Here is an 18,068-nt window from a genome sequence, read left to right as displayed (position 1 = left end):
GGACGGCGGAATTGCGGTGATGGGGGACGGTAGTGGTAATTTGGTAGTGGCTAGGGTTTCTGAATGAAAAAAAAAAATTCTAGTTTAAACGGCAAAAGAAGGGTAATTTTTAAAAACCTCCCCTGAGATTTAGGCTTGTTGCAAGTAGATGGTGAGAATTGATTTATTTGTAAAAAATTTCCTACCGTCAGTTAAGTTTAATATTGACCGTTAGTTGACCGTGCAAAGACAATATTACCTTTAACAATAGTTTATAAACGAAAATAACTAAAAAAAAAAACTAAAATTATTAGTTATTTTACACTTTTTAAATTATTGATATTTTCTTAAAGTTCTTATAAAAAATTAAAATTAAAAAATTAAAAAATCCTCTTTAAATTATTGATATTTCCTTAAAATTCCTACAAGAAAGATAAAATTAAAAATTTAAAAATAAAATAGTTATAATCTTTACCTATGATATTGTAAATTTTTAGAATTGACAAGGATAAAATTGTCAAAAAATAGGGTTTGTGCTTTTTGCACCAATAATTTTAGTTTTTTTTTAGTTATTTTCGTTTACAAACTATTGTTGAGGGTAATATTGTCTTTGCACGGTCAACTAACGGTCAATGTTAAACTTAACTGACGGTAGGGGGTTTTTTACAAATAAATCAATTCTCGCCATCTACTTGCAACAAGCCCAAACCTCAGGGGAGGTTTTTAAAAATTACCCGGCAAAAGAATATTTGGTATCTGAAATTTGGTTTTTTTCATTTTTTTTTTCAGGATTCTTGAATTTTATTTTTTTCAATTTTATTTTTTTAACAGATAATCATTATGAGACAGTGGTGAAGAAGTGATGGGGTTTAAAATTGCTTGATGCTATAATTAATTTTGGCAGAAAATAAAGAAAAGAAAATGGAAAAAGTGAACGCATAAGATGAAGGAATTAGCCAAAATTAAAAGAAAAAAGCGAAAAAGAAATTGGTTCTCTTACTTTACAAAGAAGTGAAGAATACAAAAGTTAACCATTTGGGGACAAAAGTGAAATATATTGAAACATTGGGATATGTGTTAAAGTTTATTATTGAAACGAAATATTTAGGTATGTGTTGAAATTAATTTATATAAAAGAAATGAGTTTTGGCTTTTTAATTAAATAGTTGATCATTAAGAAAATTTACAAATCCTAGTTTATCCTTTGAACTGCCAAAGGTAAATTGAAAGTTTCATATTCCAATTTTTGTCCAATAATGGAAATGGGATGATATCTTTGCTTCTTTTCCCTCTTAGCCACTATTGGCAACTTCGTAAGATTCACGCGATATCAATGTGATTCATTTTTTTTTTCTTTTTCTTTTCCCTTTTTTTTTTTTAATTTTTGATAAAGTCTATGTGATTCGTCTCTTTATATAAATAGAGCTAAAGTGACTGGTACAAACTATTTAGCCGCTCTGGTATAATGTTAAAATAATTTGTTCGTCCACTACCAAGGTAAGTCGACAAATTGTTAGATCGGCAACTGACAAAGAGACGTTTGAAAAAAAAAAGGAAAATTCAATTCTTATTGGAAAAATAAACATATTTTCGAATAGAAAACGACTAAATTGGACGATTACATAATAAAAACATATGATTCTAGCTTCTATTGTCCATTCAAATAACGATAGCATCCAAATCTTGATTTTCCCTCGGATGAATTGAATTAATTAATGTAATAGAATTTTCTACTTGGTGCGCTATTGCAACAGAATTCTGAGTTCTCATCCTTGTATTTTTCCTTTTTTTTTTTTTTGGTGTGAATTAAACATTTGGGTGGGGTCTATAATAATTGATCATTTTTTTCACATGATATTCCCGATGTGATTATGAACCTCCACGCAATGTCGTTCGTGGGTTTCTTTCGTTGAAAGTGAAACAAATAATTCACCATCATTATTTGTTTGATCGTATGCTTGTGGTTGCGAGGTTCGAAGTTCGAACATTGGGACCGGTCTATGGTACAGATTCTGTAACAAACATCCCCCGTCATCCCACCATCCGATCTTCTATTGTTTAGTTTCTCACTCCACATCCAACCACATCCAAACGGCTGATGCTGCAGTCTGTAGCTGTAAGCTAGTCAAGTCCCGAACATTGATTTCATATTAGCAAAACCACTGGCCAGCGCCCGCCTTTGGCCCGGTGGTACTGCTACTTCTACCGTTCAATTCCTAGTCTTTGTGGTTCTCCTCTCAATTATATATAATCGGGCAGGAAATTGATATATATATATATATATATTTTAAAAATGTAAATACAGTAGATTGATCTCTCTAATTCGAAAACTTGACAAATTGTAGCAAATGTCTGTAAATGCTTTGTATTTCTTTCTAACCCAGTGGTCGATGTTGTGCTTATATGGTTGATATAGTGCTTGTCTATCCATTGCATGAATTATTAAAGTTTATAAATTACTTAATTATTACTCTGGAGTCCACCCTTGTTCAATAATTATACATAATAAATGTCAGTTCACTTTGAACGGCAAAGATTGAGAATTGAGATTCTGTTTTTTTCTGTCATTCATTGGGCGGTGGGGAAGTCCTAATAGATTGTAAAAGAGAGCTGCAACTGAACCGTGATGAGTTCGGCGGAAACAGCATGAAAATGTTACATGTCTCGTGGATCGCGTGCTTGGGCGTGTGTCATAAGACCAGCTAAAGACAATTGATGAGCTGGAGTAGACATTTTGTTTGAGAGTTGAACTATTAGCACCCGTCAATTTCCTCTTGAAACAAACAAAATGTTCAGCTATTGGCACCCCTTTCTATTTCCTTCTAAAACCACTCTTGGTTTCTTTCAAAGGCTGAGGATTTGTTTTTGTTGGCTTTAGGTGATAAAAGAGTGATTCGGGCTTTCAGTTTGGGATGAAAAAGTGACTTCAACTTCTTTGAAAACATACTTATACCAAAACGGCGGTACAAATCAATTTGTGTCGGTTGCATTGTGCACCTAAGCTACTGGGGCAGAGGGATTTCAATTTTCTACATCTTGAAAATGATGATTAGTCCTAGTTTGAACGATTTACCAACTCCAACATAATTTGATTTTGATTTACACCCATAAATTTTACATATAATCAATTAGGGTCGATGCAGCAGCTAGGAGAATTGAGGAAGAAACCGTAGTAAATTAATATTTTTTTCGGCGTTGGAAAGGGTGTCATAAGAAATCATACAATTGTTAAACATTTAAATGAGGTTCATTAAAAATTAGAAAAGAAAATTTAATAGGAGTTTTGAGGGTGCGCCAATGGTCTTACTCTTTGTCTGATTAGTAGGCTAAACTTGGCCCAAGTCTATCTGCTTCGATCAAGGAAGGGCCTGGACATTACTCAGTTGCAGCAATGGGCTCATGGCTGCTTCTTTTAACTTGGTATGATTATGGACGCTCATGTTCTTCACAATACAGGCATGCGATTTCTTTGACCATGCCCACTTCTGTAGAAAGAAAGGCCTTTCGTGCCATTTGGTGGATGTGAAAGGAGTATGCAGATAGCTTTCCAGATGAAGGAAACTAAGCTGCTGTTTATTAGTTATGATGAATGAAAGATTTGTGCCCGAACTTGCTTTTACGAGGAACAGTTGATGAAAAATAGAGGATACAAACATCATTACAATCATTCACTGGCCAAAGTATCTCAGATATTCAGTTGTATAGAAACCTAAATTGTGTACACTCTTGACCTACCATTCTTATACATCATGACAATCAAGCAACTAAGCTACAAGAGTATCCAAGCCTTGAAACAGTAAGTACCAAGAAGGAACCACCCAACAAGAAGGAAGGTAAAGAAGGCCACGAAAGTTATATAGGTTAAACCCCCAAATGTTAGTCCAAGAAGGGTTATAATAACGAATGGTAAGAAAGTTCTCACCATGGCCAGTTTGCTCACCCATTGTCCTTTAAGGAAAATGAAAGCTGCGAGGTTCACCACATTCCACCCACCAGAATTAAAACCCAATCTGTTCAGGTTGTTGGCTACAAAGGAGTGGCAATTGCAAGTAAAAAGGTTATAAGATCGGTGTTGGAACTCCTGTGTACTCTTTCGTAGTGCATCATCCCATGTCAATGAGTCACTTCCTTGTCCACCCAGCTGGTGGTGGTCATCACCATCAAATGCAGACAAATAGGGGGAAATACAACACTGATGACCAAATTTCAGAAAGAAAGAATGCAGTCAGCAAGGAGATGGAATCAATTACTACCTAACATTAAATTCAACTTACAGTTTCTACTCTTATCAATAATTATATAGTTTTAATAAGCTACCAGCTTACACCACTCTCTGAAAAAGCAGGAGCCAATCAATTTGCCAAGTTTGTGGTCTAATGTTTAAAGGATGACAGTGTCCTGCCACACTTATTAGGGACACGGGCCAACAGATAAGCGTAACTGTTTCAATATATAGACTGTCATGAAGCCTAATTTAGCTTTTAAGGATGAGATTTTGAATACCTTTTCCTTGTTCACTTGAATGTAGCGAGTTGCTGACCCAAATGCAAAACTGTCGACACACACGAAATTAGGCCCTGCAAAATCCAAAATTACTCCATCCTCTCTGCATATGCCAGTGTGACCAACAAAAGGAATCAGCCAAGATATGACAGGAAGAGGTGACCAAACAATGCAGCACGGAAACCTTGCTCTACTTGGATCAATTTGCATATTTGGTTGATAACTTTCTTCCATCAACATACCATGCTCAGGGTCCACATTTCCTTCCATTGCTACGGTTCTGCAGTGCCGAATTGCCTAAACATGTCAGAAAACACGAATTTAACTTGCTGCACAACAGCACAAATAAGCACACAGATTTATCACAGCAAAGACTTAGTAAAGTGCTTTCTCCAAAACATGAAGTCCAAAAGCTGGTTGATCATCTTACAATCTGTAAATTTCCTACGTGATACCAAAGCAAGAAATAGGGCAAAACATATAAATCCTTGCACCGTTGAATGATGCTTTCCCATATAGCTAATCATGCAAGAATTTTATTTGTGCTTTACTTGAGTACTCCAAAAGAATCATAAGATATATATAAACATCCCACGGCAAGAAACAGATTCAAAAAAAATCCTAAAAGTATTAGATATTAGATATCATATATGCACTAATGTTCATCCTCCATTAGCTCATAAATCTCCTATCCACTCACATTCCAGACAAAAAAGGTCTTCAATCTCCTTTAGATTGCAAGCTCTTCAAATCTCATTCAAAGATGAAGATCTCCGCTAGGTTAAAGGCAAATTCATACTTAACATTTTGCCCACTCATGGTTTAAAAATTAGATCTAATCACTAAACCTAACCCTAATTCATAACAATTGAGTATCCTGTTTTCATGATTAATTTTGGGATTAATTACCTGTGTTTCAATTTATTACTAATCGGCCGAACCTAATTTCTGCAGATCTAGAGTTGTCTCTTCAATAAATAGCATGAAAGATCAATAAATATAGGAATAATAAGATTGAGAAGAATTAACAGAAAAGGAAACTATAGAATTACCTATAATTGGGGATTAAAAGAGCGATCCAAGCACAGGAGCGTTACGGCCTGGATTCTATTCAAGAGTTTCTGAAACCAGTGGCCAAAAAATGCGCAAAGCGAGTACGAATGGACAAATTGCAATGAACGCCCTAAACTTTAGAAAGAATATAATAAAATCTCGATATTTTGCATATTAGTCCTATAAGTCCCCGATGAATCGATGATGTGATGTGGTGGTGTAGCTCGCGTATAATAATCAACATTTGTATCTAACTTGCTTATTGACGGGGAAATAGACACTTTCCTATTGCCCCCTCGTGTATCAAAATCCAGTGTTGAGGCGTACGTAGGTCGCCATATGTTTTTTATTATGATATCTCCTACGTAATGTTGGAGCATTTCGTGAACTGTCATCGATTTGATTTCTGTTACAGGCTATGTAGAGCACGTCAATTGTCATCTCGTGACAGAGGACAAGCTCTCTTAAGTTGCGTTTGGAATTGAAGTTGGACAGTTGTAGCTTAAAAGATACAGCACTAAAGTATTTAGTAAATATTCACTGTTGTAGTTTCAAAAATATATTGATATAATTTTTTATTTATATAATAAAAAATATATTATATCTTTAATAATTTCATTAAAACTATTATTTAAATTTATATTTATTATATATTACTAATTTTTATTTTATAATTATAATTTTTTTTCATAATAATTATAGTTTAAAAATTATAACACCTCAATTCCAAACGCCTATCCATTACCACACTCACACAAGAGAGTGGATTTCAGTCAAATTCTTTCCTCGTTAAATACAAACCAAAATTAACTTCGTGGCATATCAGCCAAAGCTGTTGAGAAATCCTCCGTACAGTGTCACAACTGAAAGCCTAAAAAACGGTGTAAATATCTCCTTTCTATTTCGACTTCTATTGAATTTTAAATTCGAGTTTTTATAATTGATCGCTTTATAAACGAGATAAAACCAATATTGATAATAACATACAATGAAATGACACTGAGTGATAAGATCCTTTCAAATAACATAAACGAGATGCAAGGAGAATATTCCCAAAAAAAAAAAATTCCAGGCTGAAAAAGTATAAATAAGGTGATCTCTTTTTCCTTTAAAAGACATCAAAGAAACCTAAAATCTTGGAAGCATGGTTGGTACCGTGCACTTGCTGACATTATTGCTTCTGTTATTGCTGAACATTGTTGGGATCTGCAATGGTGGGGTCACTAGTCGTTATGTGAGAAAGGCTGAGCCATCAGTTGATATGCCACTCGCCGCTTTCCCTCCACCTCCTGGTTTCAATGCACCTGAGCAGGTGTTGCTTCTTTACAGGATCATAAAACTTTTGAGTTCAGGTTTTCTTGTTTAGTTTGGAATCGCTTAAAGAATTTTGTAATATGGGTTTGCACTCTGCAGGTTCATATAACTCAGGGAGATCATGATGGCAGGAGTGTGATTGTTTCTTGGGTGACACCGGATGAGAAATATCCGAATGTTGTGACTCATTGGGAAGCTAACTCCAAGAGAAAGCACAAAACTCATTCAATAATCAAAACTTACAGATATTTTAATTATTCTTCTGGATACATTCACCATGCCACTATTAAAAGACTAAAAGTTAGTACATGGCATTGTTATTTCTACCATTTTATTTTAAGTTTTGTATGAAATTGACTTGAAAATTTTGTTTCTAATGGTATACTTGCAGTATGACACCAAGTACTTCTATCAACTTGGGTCTGGCAATGCGACTCGTCGGTTTCACTTTACAACTCCTCCGAAAGTTGGACCGGATGTTCCTTACACATTTGGCATTATTGGTAAGCAGTTTGTTTAATTTCTTCCTTCGCATTAGGGAATGATTTAACTTAGTACAAATTTTGATTCAACAGGTGATTTGGGACAAACATATGATTCTAATCAGACATTTGAGCACTATGTTTCAAACCCAAAAGGACAAGCAGTGTTGTTTGTTGGAGATCTTTCGTATGCAGACGATCATCCGCAACATGACAATAGGAGGTGGGATTCATGGGGCCGTTTTGTCGAGAAGAGCACTGCATATCAAGCCTGGATTTGGGTTCCTGGCAACCATGAACTCGATTATGCTCCTGAAATTGTAATTTTCTGTTGAGGCCTGGCCTGGCCTACAAATTAGATTCCAATTTGATCTTCAGTAGTACTGCTGATTATCTAATTTCTTGTATTTCCAGGGCGAAAATGTTCCTTTCAAGCCCTATACGCATCGTTACCATGTACCCTACAGGGCATCACAGAGTACATCTCCGCTTTGGTTTTCCATAAAGCATGCATCTGCCTACATAATTGTCCTTTCTTCTTATTCAGCTTACGGTATGAAACTTCTTTACTCAGTTTGTCTATCGCTCTTTCTAGAAAAGATTTTCTAGAAAATCTTTTCTGCAGGGAAAATCTTTTCTTCTTATTCAGCTTAATGATTATAATTTTTATTGAAACAGGGAAATATACTCCTCAATACGCCTGGCTTGAAAAAGAATTGCCGAAGGTTAACAGAGCGGAGACTCCTTGGCTGATTGTTCTTCTTCACTCCCCATGGTATAACAGCAATAGCTACCACTATATGGAAGGAGAGAGTATGAGAGTGGCGTTTGAATCTTGGTTTGTTCAACACAAAGTTGATTTAGTCGTGGCTGGTCATGTGCATTCATACGAGCGTACAGTGAGTTTCCAATTTCAAAATTCAGAACTAAGTAAACTGATAGTAGCGCATTGATATATTAACTTGTCCAAACTTTTTCAATTACTCCAGAATCGGTTTTCAAATGTGCAATACAACATCACAAATGGAATAAGCACCCCAGTTAAGGACCCTTCTGCTCCAGTCTATCTAACTATTGGTGATGGTGGAAATATAGAGGGTCTTGCTGATCGGTGAGCTTCATTTATCATTCCTCAAAATTGTCTTTTGTATTTCATGAAAATAGAGAAGCTGCAGTTTAACTTATCTGATTCACTGTTCCTCTTTGTAGTTTTACTGAACCACAGCCTAGTTACTCGGCATATAGGGAAGCAAGCTTTGGACATGCGATGCTTGAGATTAAAAATCGAACTCATGCCCACTTTACATGGCACCGTAACCATGACAACGAAGCTGTTGTTGCTGATTCTCAGTGGTTGTTCAATAGATACTGGTACCCAGAAGAAGAGCACTGCTAGGCTAACAAGAAAATAAATGTTTAGGGGATCATATTTGTGGCTCAATGCTTGAATTTTTTCTTGTCGTTTTCTTCCATTTTGCTGGACTAGTTAGTGTTCTTGTGATGCCTGCTCAGTTCGATTCGTGATCTATTCAGCATTTTTATTTTGAGTTCTATAACTTTATGTTTTGTTTTGTTTCAGTTGTTGATGATTATGTATTTTTTTCCTATGGAGTTCCATTAGAAAATTTCTTCAAAATAATTTTACCGTGTCACTCCCAAAGCAAATGAGGTTCAGCTTCATCGTTTGCCACAGATCCTACTATAACTGCAGCTTCACGGCTTGTTGCTGGTGCTAGATTGAAATCAGACTTCGATATGGCCTTTTAACTTTTCTATAAAGTCGGACTTGGCCGCAATCATATTCCAAAGAATGCTTTGCTATTCAATTCATTTCAGGAATATTGTAATATCGAAATTTAATATTTAACAAATTGGAATCAGTGATCTTGATATTGCACCTTGATTCTTTGGCTCTAAAAATTCCTAAAATTGTGATGGACAACTAACTAGCTGGTGGAATACATAAATAATTTCTCAGATGTGCATTTTCTTAGCCAGGGAAGTAAATTACAGATAAATATGTTATCATCATGGTACTTCTCTAATGCATTGTCTGGTTGTCTACTATTTGATCTTGAAAAATATATTTGTCCCTTGCATGTTCTTCTTTTTCAATTGATTTCAAGTCACTGTACGCAAAAACCAATTGCTATTGCTGTTGACTTGAAATCGGGAGTTCGTGAGATGGTGGAAGTGAAAGCTGAAGGCTTATCTTGTAGCTCAACTGAACTATCATGGACCAAATTCTGAAAATTACTATCATTGACCAAATTTGAGTGGCATAAGTATGCAGAGAAGTTACTCTACTCTACAGTATTCTTTTAACATTTATCAAATTTTTTCAAAGTAAATCTTTGTTTTCCTCAATTATTACAAGATCAAATTTGATTTGAAGCCTTGCCTTTGTCTATCTCTGAGAGCTGATCGTGAAAAATATGTCGTCTTTTTCTCTCATCTCAAGCCCCTCTTCACTTAGTGAATTGCTGTTGCTAGTGACTTGATATCTGGAGATGGCGGAGATGAAAGTTGAGGGCATTTTGTACCTCTTCTGGAATATTGTATTCAGGATTCATTAATGGTGGGAAGTAATGGCTGGACTACAGAGGATTTAGCCGCCCAAGTGTTCTCAGATACGGTAATCATGGCCTTTTCTGTGTTATATTTACTTTCTTCATCTTTTCCAAGAACAACCAGATACAGTCCAGCTATGATCAACGATGCTCCAATGACCCTGCACATTGCATTTAAAACAAATAACAAGAAGACTAAACAAACTCTAATAACCACAACAACGAGATTAAGCATTCTGTTGCGCAATAATTTAGAATATGCCTCAAAATAGAGGCACTTCAACTGAGATTGATTGTCAAATTCAAGCTAGCAAATTTTTAAGTGGATAACTGGTGAGATTTGCGGAGAAGTTTCAAGAGGGGAAAAAAAATAATTGATTGGTAGTATGGATTACAAGACCTACCCTCCCAAGTAAAATTCTTCTCCTAAAGCAATGGTGGCCATAATGGCAACGAGCATGGTTTGCACAGGTAAATATGCTGATACAAACATGGGACCTCCCCTGTCAATGACCCATATCTGCACTGCAAATGACATTGCTGAAGCCACCAAACCCTGCAGTCACTAATTTCTTTGTAATTCTTCCAGTGAAAGGAGGTTGAAAATATGAAGAAGAAAAGAGAACCAACTTGAAAAAAGTGTCTTTACTACTACGGTCACAAGCTACTACATACATAAAATGTGAATATGGAATAACATAGCAACACAAGCATATGGTAAAGCTTGAATTCTGACATGCACAGAAATTAAAAATTCTTCAAGTATTGTTAATTAGGACTAGAAAGCAAGAATATAGAGACAGGAATGAATGATGCTGATTTTAAATTTGGCTTAGATTACATGGGATAGTTGCAACTGATATGCTAAGATGTGACTGCTTAGGTTATTAAGATCAAAGCAGGCTATCAGACTTATAATAGAATGATCATGTTACCAGTAGAGTTCATACCGAATAGAAAACACAGAAGATTTCCCAGCCAGAGTGAAATTGCCAAGCTGCTGAATCTCTCTCAAAGTATGCTCCAATGGCCGAAAACTGCATTAAACTGAAAAAGCAACTATATGAGACGACGGAGAGCCGAGCTGGGTATTTCTTCAGAACAGGTGATTGCAACACTATCCAACTGGACCAAAACAGGCAGTGGCCAATAAGACAGATGCAGCCTAAGGTCCAGTTCTTTTCTTTGGTATCTCCCAACAACAACATTTGTGACTGTGACTGATCTAAAGCTGAATTTGGCCTGTAAACAATTGGCCCCTTGTACAAGGTAATGACTGAAGCCCCGCCAACAGAAATAAGAGTTCCAAGAACCTTGGCTATTCCATCTTTCCTGGTCAAGTGTATCTGCTCTATTCTGAAAGCCAGAGCATCAGAAAACACTATTATTTCAAAATTTTCAGCTATCAAAGAGTAATAATCAAAGTTGACTTAATAGACTAACGAATGTGAGTGTAATTGCTTGCCTGAGTAGGACAGCCATGATAAAGGTCACAGCAGGTACAGCGTTCTCTACTGCAGAAGCAAATATCGGTGAGGTGTTATCCAGACCAAATATGTATGATCCTTGATTCAATGTTATTCTGGGGAAAAAAAAAGGCGTTTGTGATTTACAAAATTTCATGATCATAACCAATGCTTGATCTTTAGAAATAGATCATACCCAACAAGTCCAAGGAGGAAAAACTGTAACAGAAAAGAATAGGTTAGCGTTGGCCTGTCTTTTCTGAAAAGAAACAGGGTAAGAATTGTGAAGAAATTAGGAACCAATGTGTGTGTGTATATATATATATATACACCTTGAGTGGTATATAAACAGAACAGATTAATCACATACTTCTCTAAGAAATAGGCAAAGGGCACGAGCACAATCACAGCTATGATGTTCCTGTAAAGTGGAAAAACAAGCTTGCTTACGCCCATATTTAGTGCAGTTCTCATGATAACATGGTTTCCCGCATAACCAAATTGAAAAATTGTCATGGCCAAGTGCAGCTTTGCTCGTTCAGGCACCATACACATTCTCTTTGCAGGCGCTGCCGCCGCTGGACTACGCACCAGAGAATTTTGGAATTACAGAAATGAATGAATGAGATGAGACAGAGATCAAATACGTGAGGCTGTCCCACAAAACTGGCTTACAAAAATTTAATATTCGAGAGAAATTAGAACTTAGTGGAGGTTTTATATATTAAAACAAGTCAGCAACTTCTGAAGTGAGGGTTTTAATAATTAATAATAAAAGGGTCCTCCATTTTTTTTGTATATGGAAGAGCCCAATTTGCTACTAGCTTGGCATGTTAGAAGGAATCCATCTCGCAGCATTCTTTATTATTATTTTTAAATTATTGTTGTTGTTATTACTTATTACTATTCTATTATTATTATCATGATGATGGAGCAGCGGGGAAAAAAGAAAAAAAACTAATTAAATAAACAGAGATAGCCAAAGCAAATTCCGATCTCTCCATGTGGGCTATCAAAATTCTAAACGGAAGTATCAGATCTTTAGATATATTAGTAGTGTCTTATGGTGGTATTGCCATTCGATCTGCGACTGCAAGAGATACCTTCTTCTTCTGCTGTGTTATATGGAAGACCCTTCTATATATATGTACATATACCCTGCCTTTTTTTACTGGATGAATTATGCATATTTTCTTTAAATATAAAGGATTTAGCGTATACAAATATTACTGGCAGGAGTCAATTTCTTAATAGAATATCCAGGACAAATAACAAGAAGAGGCTGAAGGCGGGGCAGCACCTGCAAAGAGAATGTGCATGGGTTATAGGGTACAACATAACTCAACACAAGCCCAACTACAATAGTTGGATGGTCATGGTGTCTTCAGAACATGGACGTTTTGTTTCATTTTTTTTTTTTAATTTTTGAAATTAAAACACTTCGTATCTATACACTTCGAAGTATTACTCATTAAAAATTTAATAGAACTAAAATATACTATTCAATACGTGTCTCTTAAGCTACGAAGATAAAACGACTTTAAATGATGGCTCTACATCTCTTTGGGAAAATTAAAAAGAAAATAACAAGCCATCAACTAAATACTAACTAGTAAGGAAGAATTTGAGGAAGTCCACTAATGTGAGACGTAGTGAATGCAGCGGAATTAAGAAGTGCAAGTTAACACGCTGACCAAACGGCTATTAAAGAATTGACAACAACCCTGAAATAGCATAGAACGCATAAAGTTACAAACGGTTCGATCGTTACTACATTAACATTAATCCACGAATGCTTTGGCATGTTTAGGAAGCGCACAAATACAATCCGTGAATACATAAAATAGCAAAACAATTGGTGCTTAAAAACCTTTATGGACTAGCTAGCTAGCTAGCCAGTATGTCTTCTAAAGATTGCTACTAAAAGTTATAGATCATTTAAAGAAGAAGCTGCAACCATGCAACGTCCACATCGATGCAGCAATTCTCTTCAAGCCACTAATCTATAAAGATCAAGTTCAAAGGGAGCATCATTAATATCAATTCACAAGAATAGATAAGAAAGGGAAAATAATTAATAATTATCTATATAATGTTGTTTGAAATTCATAAATATTTGCTATAAGAAAAAACCACATGTACTTACATTAATATATAATTAAACAACCAGGGGGGCCGGAGGGGGGGAGGGGGCTAGGGTCGACGCAAAGCGCGGCGGGATTCGACCTCAGCCTGCTTGGAGGTGGCTAAAAGATGTTAGAATAAAATGGCAAAACAGAAAGAGGGCTAACAAAATCATCATCAAAGTCATAGAGACTGGCATAAGCCCCAGGGTGATTACTATTAAATCCAACCGTACTGTGAGCATTTTCAGAAAAATAAACACAATTGATTTTACAGCCAGGGAAGTCTTTGGCGGAAACAATGTAAGAGCTATCATTCCCCACAAAAATCGCTCAATTCTCCCATTCCTCACTCCTTACATAAACTCTAACACAGCTATGTTTGTTTTCAGCAAGCTTAAAAATTTTAAACGAGCTAGGTAATTGAATTCATCGCTACCGCCGCAGCTCATTCCCCAAATAAAGCTACTACAATCATCCACGTAGTACTTGAGGATAAAATACCAGGAATGATCATGACTCCACTTGGCTAAAAACTTTCTTCTTGAAGTATGCTAGTCTAGCACCGGACCTGCAACATGAGTAACGTCCAAAGATTTGCAGTCCACAGGCACCGTGAGACCCCTTGCCTCCAAAGCATAAAACTTTTTATCATGATACTCAGCGTCCTCAAAACTAGAGCTATGATAAGGACCAATGTCTACAAAACTCCACATCTTGACTTCACTTCTAAACACACCCACTGACCCAGTCCTAAGTAATGCCATAATAGAATACTGAAGATCATTTTTCTGGTCAAGACGAGTGGACACGACAACTTTTTGAACCAAAATAGAATGTCCTTCTTTAAACTTATAGTTAAAAGTTTCACCTTCATCTTTAGCATAGAGCTCCAGAGCGTACGCTTTGGCAATTTCATCAACCCGATAGTCTAAGAGGTTAAGAGATTGCGGTAACCTGTCTGTCTCCGCGGGCAAATTGTTAAAAACAAGAGTAGAGAGAGGTTCATTAACAAGGACCTTACCTGAGCCTGTGGTTGACTGTTGGAGTTTGATTATCCAAGTTTTGGTCGTGTTATGTGCGTTGGAGATTTTGTGAAGTGACTGTATAGCGTAAACGGAGGCCTCAGTGAGCAAAATGTGGCCGCGTTTTTTACCACTGTAACAATTTGGGAAGGGAACTTTAAGGGTTCTTGGAATCATGGTGTTGGGAGGTGGAGGGATTTGATGTCGAAATGATCTTCAAACTGCGTGCATATGGAATGTGTCCACTCGCGTGTTGAGTTATTGTGTTACTGCTAAGTAGAGTTCTTTTGGCAGATTGAACCAATTAGGCGTCAATGGTGACATGTTGGTGTTTCTATGTGAAACCCCAACTGTGGCGGATGAAGATGAATCGAAGGTTTTTTTTGGTGTCCATGCTTGCTGTTGTTGGGAGCCCCTGTATCTGCTGTTGAAGATTGCATTGACGAATTTAGTCTTCCGTTGTTGTTACTGTTGGAGAGAAATTAGATCGTAGACTCATGGGGGTAAGTCTGGAATGATGGCTTACCGTTTGAATACAAAGCACTCCCCTGCGAACTTAATAAAATCAACGCAAAATAATACTTCATTTATCCGTTGGGTAAAATTCACTGGGTTTTCTCAGTGTCTAGTTTTATTACATATGTGTAAACTATTGTGAAAATAACTATCGCTCACGGTCCCACTCCACGTCTCGAAAACGGATGTTACAAAATAACGAGAGACCCAGTTGAAATAATGAATTTTATTTTTTAGAGTAGAACTTAAAAATTAATGTTGTTTGTAAAATGTTACCAAGATCATTCTTTGTCCTTCTAGAATAAAACCATTGCTCAAACTTGGAAAGATTTTTACTCGTATTACTACCTAAAACTCGATACTAAACCCAATGACCTAATTCAGTCCATAAGGTATATATTTTACAATGGACCCAAGTTACTAAGCAGCGGAGGACTTTAACCCATAAGAAAATGTCTTGTGAAATAAGTTAGTAGAGAACTAATCATTTAATAATAAATTTAGTTTAAAATACTAAATCTTAAATTTCATATATTCAGTGTTAATTCACATGCATTAACTATTTATTTGTTTTGAATTAAAAATCAAGGAGTTGCTAGATAATTATTGACTAAAGAGACTCACTTTGGTTAGTATATATTACAATTGAATGCATATGGTTGATAATGTGAAATGCATGCGGATTAGATGTATGGACAAAACAAGCATTGATATTTAATGTAAAAGCATGCATTATAATTAATGTTAAGCATATTTGATATTTAATGTAAAAGTATGCATTAGAAATAATGTTAAGCATGCATTGATATTCAAATTAAATGCATGCATTAAAATTAATGTTAAGCATGCATTGATATTTAATGTAAAAGCGTGCATTATAATTAATGTTAACCATGTATTGGTATCCAATGTAAAAGCATACATTAGCACTAATGTTAAGCATGCATTGAATCTTATGTAGATCATGGATGAAGGAATGATGTTAGCTACTCCAAAGGACATGCCAGTTGATGCTCTTCTATCCCCTCTGGTGTAATTCACATTAATGGTGTTGTCTTAGACATGATGCAATTTTGATGCTGCATTTCAAAACCAAACATAAACACTCTCTTGAACAATCATCAAGACATTTCAAACTGCTTGGCCACTGAACTGTCAAGAGGATTACATGGATTGTTAAGTGCTTGACATGCAAGGCTTGTTGTATTAAAGAAAGGGAAATATGGAATGAAGGCTTTGATAAGCCATTGTTGATAGGTTATGGCGGACTCAAGTGTCCGTTGATCATAAACTTTGGCATTTGGGAATGGATTATTGATATTTGTATTTTGTTAAATGGAATTAACATGTTTGATAAGTTACATTGATGATTGCAAGAGGATGAACCAATGCCAAATTGTTTTGAATTCACAAGAGGGGCCCTTTTCCCCTCAGCCCTTTCACTCCCTAAGAAATGAAAGACCACATCTAACTCGGCCAAAAAACTAGAATAGGAATGAGATTCACAATGCCATCATTGTATGACCGATAGTAGTACATGGTTGATTTGGAAAAAAACTCTTTCCTTTTTATGTCGTTTGTTAAGCTTCCTCTCCTTATATTCTCTCATAGACAAGAAAAATATATGTATGTATAGAGTTGACAATTTAAGGGCTTGAAGTGTAAGGGTTGGGCTTGGACTTTTACTTTTTTTTTCAAATTTTTTAAAAATTATTGTAAACTTGAAATGAATTAATAATAGTCAAGTTACTATAATCAACAATTAATTAAAGAAAATAAATATTTCAAAAATAAAATATAACTAAAGAAAATGAAATAAATAAAAGTTTATAAATTTAGTTTTTTATATTGAATTCTCTAATTCACGGACTCTCTTAATTAATTAATACTTAAAAAAGAGCTTAGCATTATAATTTTAAGTATTTTGATTCATTATTGATATATATATAAATTAAAGATTCAAGCTTTCTTTTTTTTCTATTATTTTTTAAATTTAAATTTATTATTCTAATTTATAAATTTATTCTTAAAAAAAAAGAGGGTTTGGGTTTAGCTCAAGTTTTTTCTCCTAAGCCCTTGTCTTGACCCTGTGCAGAGGTCCGGGGCAAAACTCCTAGAAATGGATAGGACCAACCCGAGCTTTTTTTGCCATCCTTACACACCCATCCCAAATATGTAGGTGTTGATGACCATGATAATTTCAAATAAACAATTATTTTTTAAATTAAAACAAACAAAAATTTTAAAAAATAAAATAAATTAGCATAAATATTAAATAGACAGGGTGTTTTTGGTATTTAGGGGGTGGATTTATAAAATATATTCATTTTAAAATTTTTTATGGGGGTGGGTTAATGAATGGGGTGGTTTTACAGAAAAAAAGGGAGGGGAATTATCACCGACCAAGAACAAAACTTATTTATCTACCGCGTCCAGCAATTTGAAATCTCCAAAACCCTAATTCTCTGAAAAGACAAATGCCATCGAAAAATGAAAATCCCCAAGACGTAGTGGAACTCACCAGTAGCGACGATGAAGACAATGTAGCAGCTGGTGCTACAAGGCCGCAAGTGAACGCACCTGCGTCTAAGGCAACGACACAGCAAAACGTACCTCGACAAAGCGCTGCAGCGATCGCGTCGTCGCCTCCAGTTAACGAAGCCCCCGAGTCTAGAAGTTTCTGGAAGGCTGGGACTTATGCTGCGAATATAACCATTAAATCAACTCCTGTTCAAGGTTTCTAATTTTACCAGTTTTATTTGATTCATTCTCTCTCTTATTGTGTCTTCAGTTTTAGCTCAGCCCTTTTTTTTTTTTTTTGGTTTAATGCGAATTGCAGGTTCATTGGAGCATGCCCGTGTACATCCGAAATTTCTGCATTCAAATGCTACTTCTCATAAATGGGCTTTTGGAGGTAAGGTTTTGTATTTAGCAGTATATCTATAAATAAAGGAAATCCAAGTAGCTCAAGTAAAATTAGGACATGTTCGGGGTTGATGTTCTATGTCCTTTAATCCATCATTGCTTTTAGAAAGAA

At 35.6% G+C, this 18,068-nt stretch overlaps 4 protein-coding genes across 8 annotated transcripts in view; 2 read left to right on the top strand and 2 right to left on the bottom strand.

Moving 5' to 3' along the window:
• Positions 1–3,650: 3,650 nt before the first annotated feature.
• LOC18036095 (protein RTE1-HOMOLOG) lies at positions 3,651–5,664 on the bottom strand. 2 transcript variants are annotated; one of them, XM_006425527.2, is made up of 3 exons: positions 5,535–5,664; positions 4,483–4,779; positions 3,651–4,171 (listed from the first exon to the last, which is right to left on the bottom strand). In XM_006425527.2, the coding sequence occupies exons 2-3, from the start codon at positions 4,750–4,752 to the stop codon at positions 3,749–3,751; spliced, it is 693 nt and encodes a 230-aa protein (XP_006425590.1). In that variant the 5' UTR covers positions 4,753–4,779; positions 5,535–5,664; the 3' UTR covers positions 3,651–3,748. The 2 variants fall into 2 exon arrangements, with proteins under 2 accessions (XP_006425590.1, XP_024036328.1); XM_024180560.1 differs by having other exon boundaries at positions 4,483–4,762.
• A 998-nt stretch (positions 5,665–6,662) lies between these two features.
• LOC18036674 (purple acid phosphatase 5) lies at positions 6,663–8,778 on the top strand. Its single transcript, XM_006425526.2, has 8 exons — positions 6,663–6,847; positions 6,949–7,149; positions 7,241–7,352; positions 7,425–7,651; positions 7,746–7,884; positions 8,010–8,230; positions 8,321–8,442; positions 8,541–8,778. The coding sequence occupies exons 1-8, from the start codon at positions 6,680–6,682 to the stop codon at positions 8,725–8,727; spliced, it is 1,377 nt and encodes a 458-aa protein (XP_006425589.1). The 5' UTR covers positions 6,663–6,679; the 3' UTR covers positions 8,728–8,778.
• Positions 8,779–9,777: 999 nt separating this feature from the next.
• Positions 9,778–11,972, bottom strand: LOC18036844 (protein WALLS ARE THIN 1). The gene is made up of 6 exons (XM_006425525.2): positions 11,738–11,972; positions 11,564–11,626; positions 11,367–11,483; positions 10,852–11,257; positions 10,306–10,457; positions 9,778–10,062 (listed from the first exon to the last, which is right to left on the bottom strand). Exons 1-6 carry the CDS (start codon positions 11,920–11,922, stop codon positions 9,894–9,896), a joined length of 1,092 nt encoding a protein of 363 aa, XP_006425588.1. The 5' UTR covers positions 11,923–11,972; the 3' UTR covers positions 9,778–9,893.
• Positions 11,973–17,388: 5,416 nt separating this feature from the next.
• Positions 17,389–18,068, top strand: part of LOC18036401 (protein MICRORCHIDIA 2) — a 9,257-nt gene continuing 8,577 nt past the window's right edge. For all 4 annotated transcript variants that reach the window (XR_002904577.1, XM_006425507.2, XM_006425508.2 and 1 more), the window contains exons 1-2: positions 17,389–17,767; positions 17,871–17,945. Coding sequence is in view for 3 of the 4 variants with exons in the window: in XM_006425507.2 (XP_006425570.2) it covers positions 17,509–17,767; positions 17,871–17,945 (334 nt within the window). In the remaining variant the exon portion in view is untranslated. The remainder of the gene's footprint in view (positions 17,768–17,870; positions 17,946–18,068) is intronic.

The sequence above is a fragment of the Citrus clementina genome, unplaced genomic scaffold, assembly GCF_000493195.1.
Source record: "Citrus clementina cultivar Clemenules unplaced genomic scaffold, Citrus_clementina_v1.0 scaffold_7, whole genome shotgun sequence".
NCBI classification, from domain to species: domain Eukaryota; kingdom Viridiplantae; phylum Streptophyta; class Magnoliopsida; order Sapindales; family Rutaceae; genus Citrus; species Citrus x clementina.
The sequence above is the reverse complement of the archived record's forward strand: the minus strand, read 5'-3'. Positions and strand labels throughout refer to the sequence as shown.

Excerpts from the sequence above, each read along its gene's own strand:
- LOC18036095 (XM_006425527.2), bottom strand. The coding sequence starts at position 4,752 with ATGGAAGGAAATGTGGACCCTGAGCATGGTATGTTGATGGAAGAAAGT. Across the intron at positions 4,172-4,482 it reads TTCAAGTGAACAAGGAAAAG|TGTTGTATTTCCCCCTATTT; the intron begins GTATTCAAAATC and ends TTTGGTCATCAG.
- LOC18036674 (XM_006425526.2), top strand. The coding sequence starts at position 6,680 with ATGGTTGGTACCGTGCACTTGCTGACATTATTGCTTCTGTTATTGCTG. Across the intron at positions 7,885-8,009 it reads TTCTTCTTATTCAGCTTACG|GGAAATATACTCCTCAATAC; the intron begins GTATGAAACTTC and ends TTATTGAAACAG. Across the intron at positions 8,231-8,320 it reads TGCATTCATACGAGCGTACA|AATCGGTTTTCAAATGTGCA; the intron begins GTGAGTTTCCAA and ends CAATTACTCCAG.
- LOC18036844 (XM_006425525.2), bottom strand. The coding sequence starts at position 11,922 with ATGTGTATGGTGCCTGAACGAGCAAAGCTGCACTTGGCCATGACAATT. Across the intron at positions 10,458-10,851 it reads TCTTCTGTGTTTTCTATTCG|GGTTTGGTGGCTTCAGCAAT; the intron begins GTATGAACTCTA and ends TAGTGACTGCAG. Across the intron at positions 10,063-10,305 it reads GAAGAATTTTACTTGGGAGG|GGTCATTGGAGCATCGTTGA; the intron begins GTAGGTCTTGTA and ends TGCAATGTGCAG.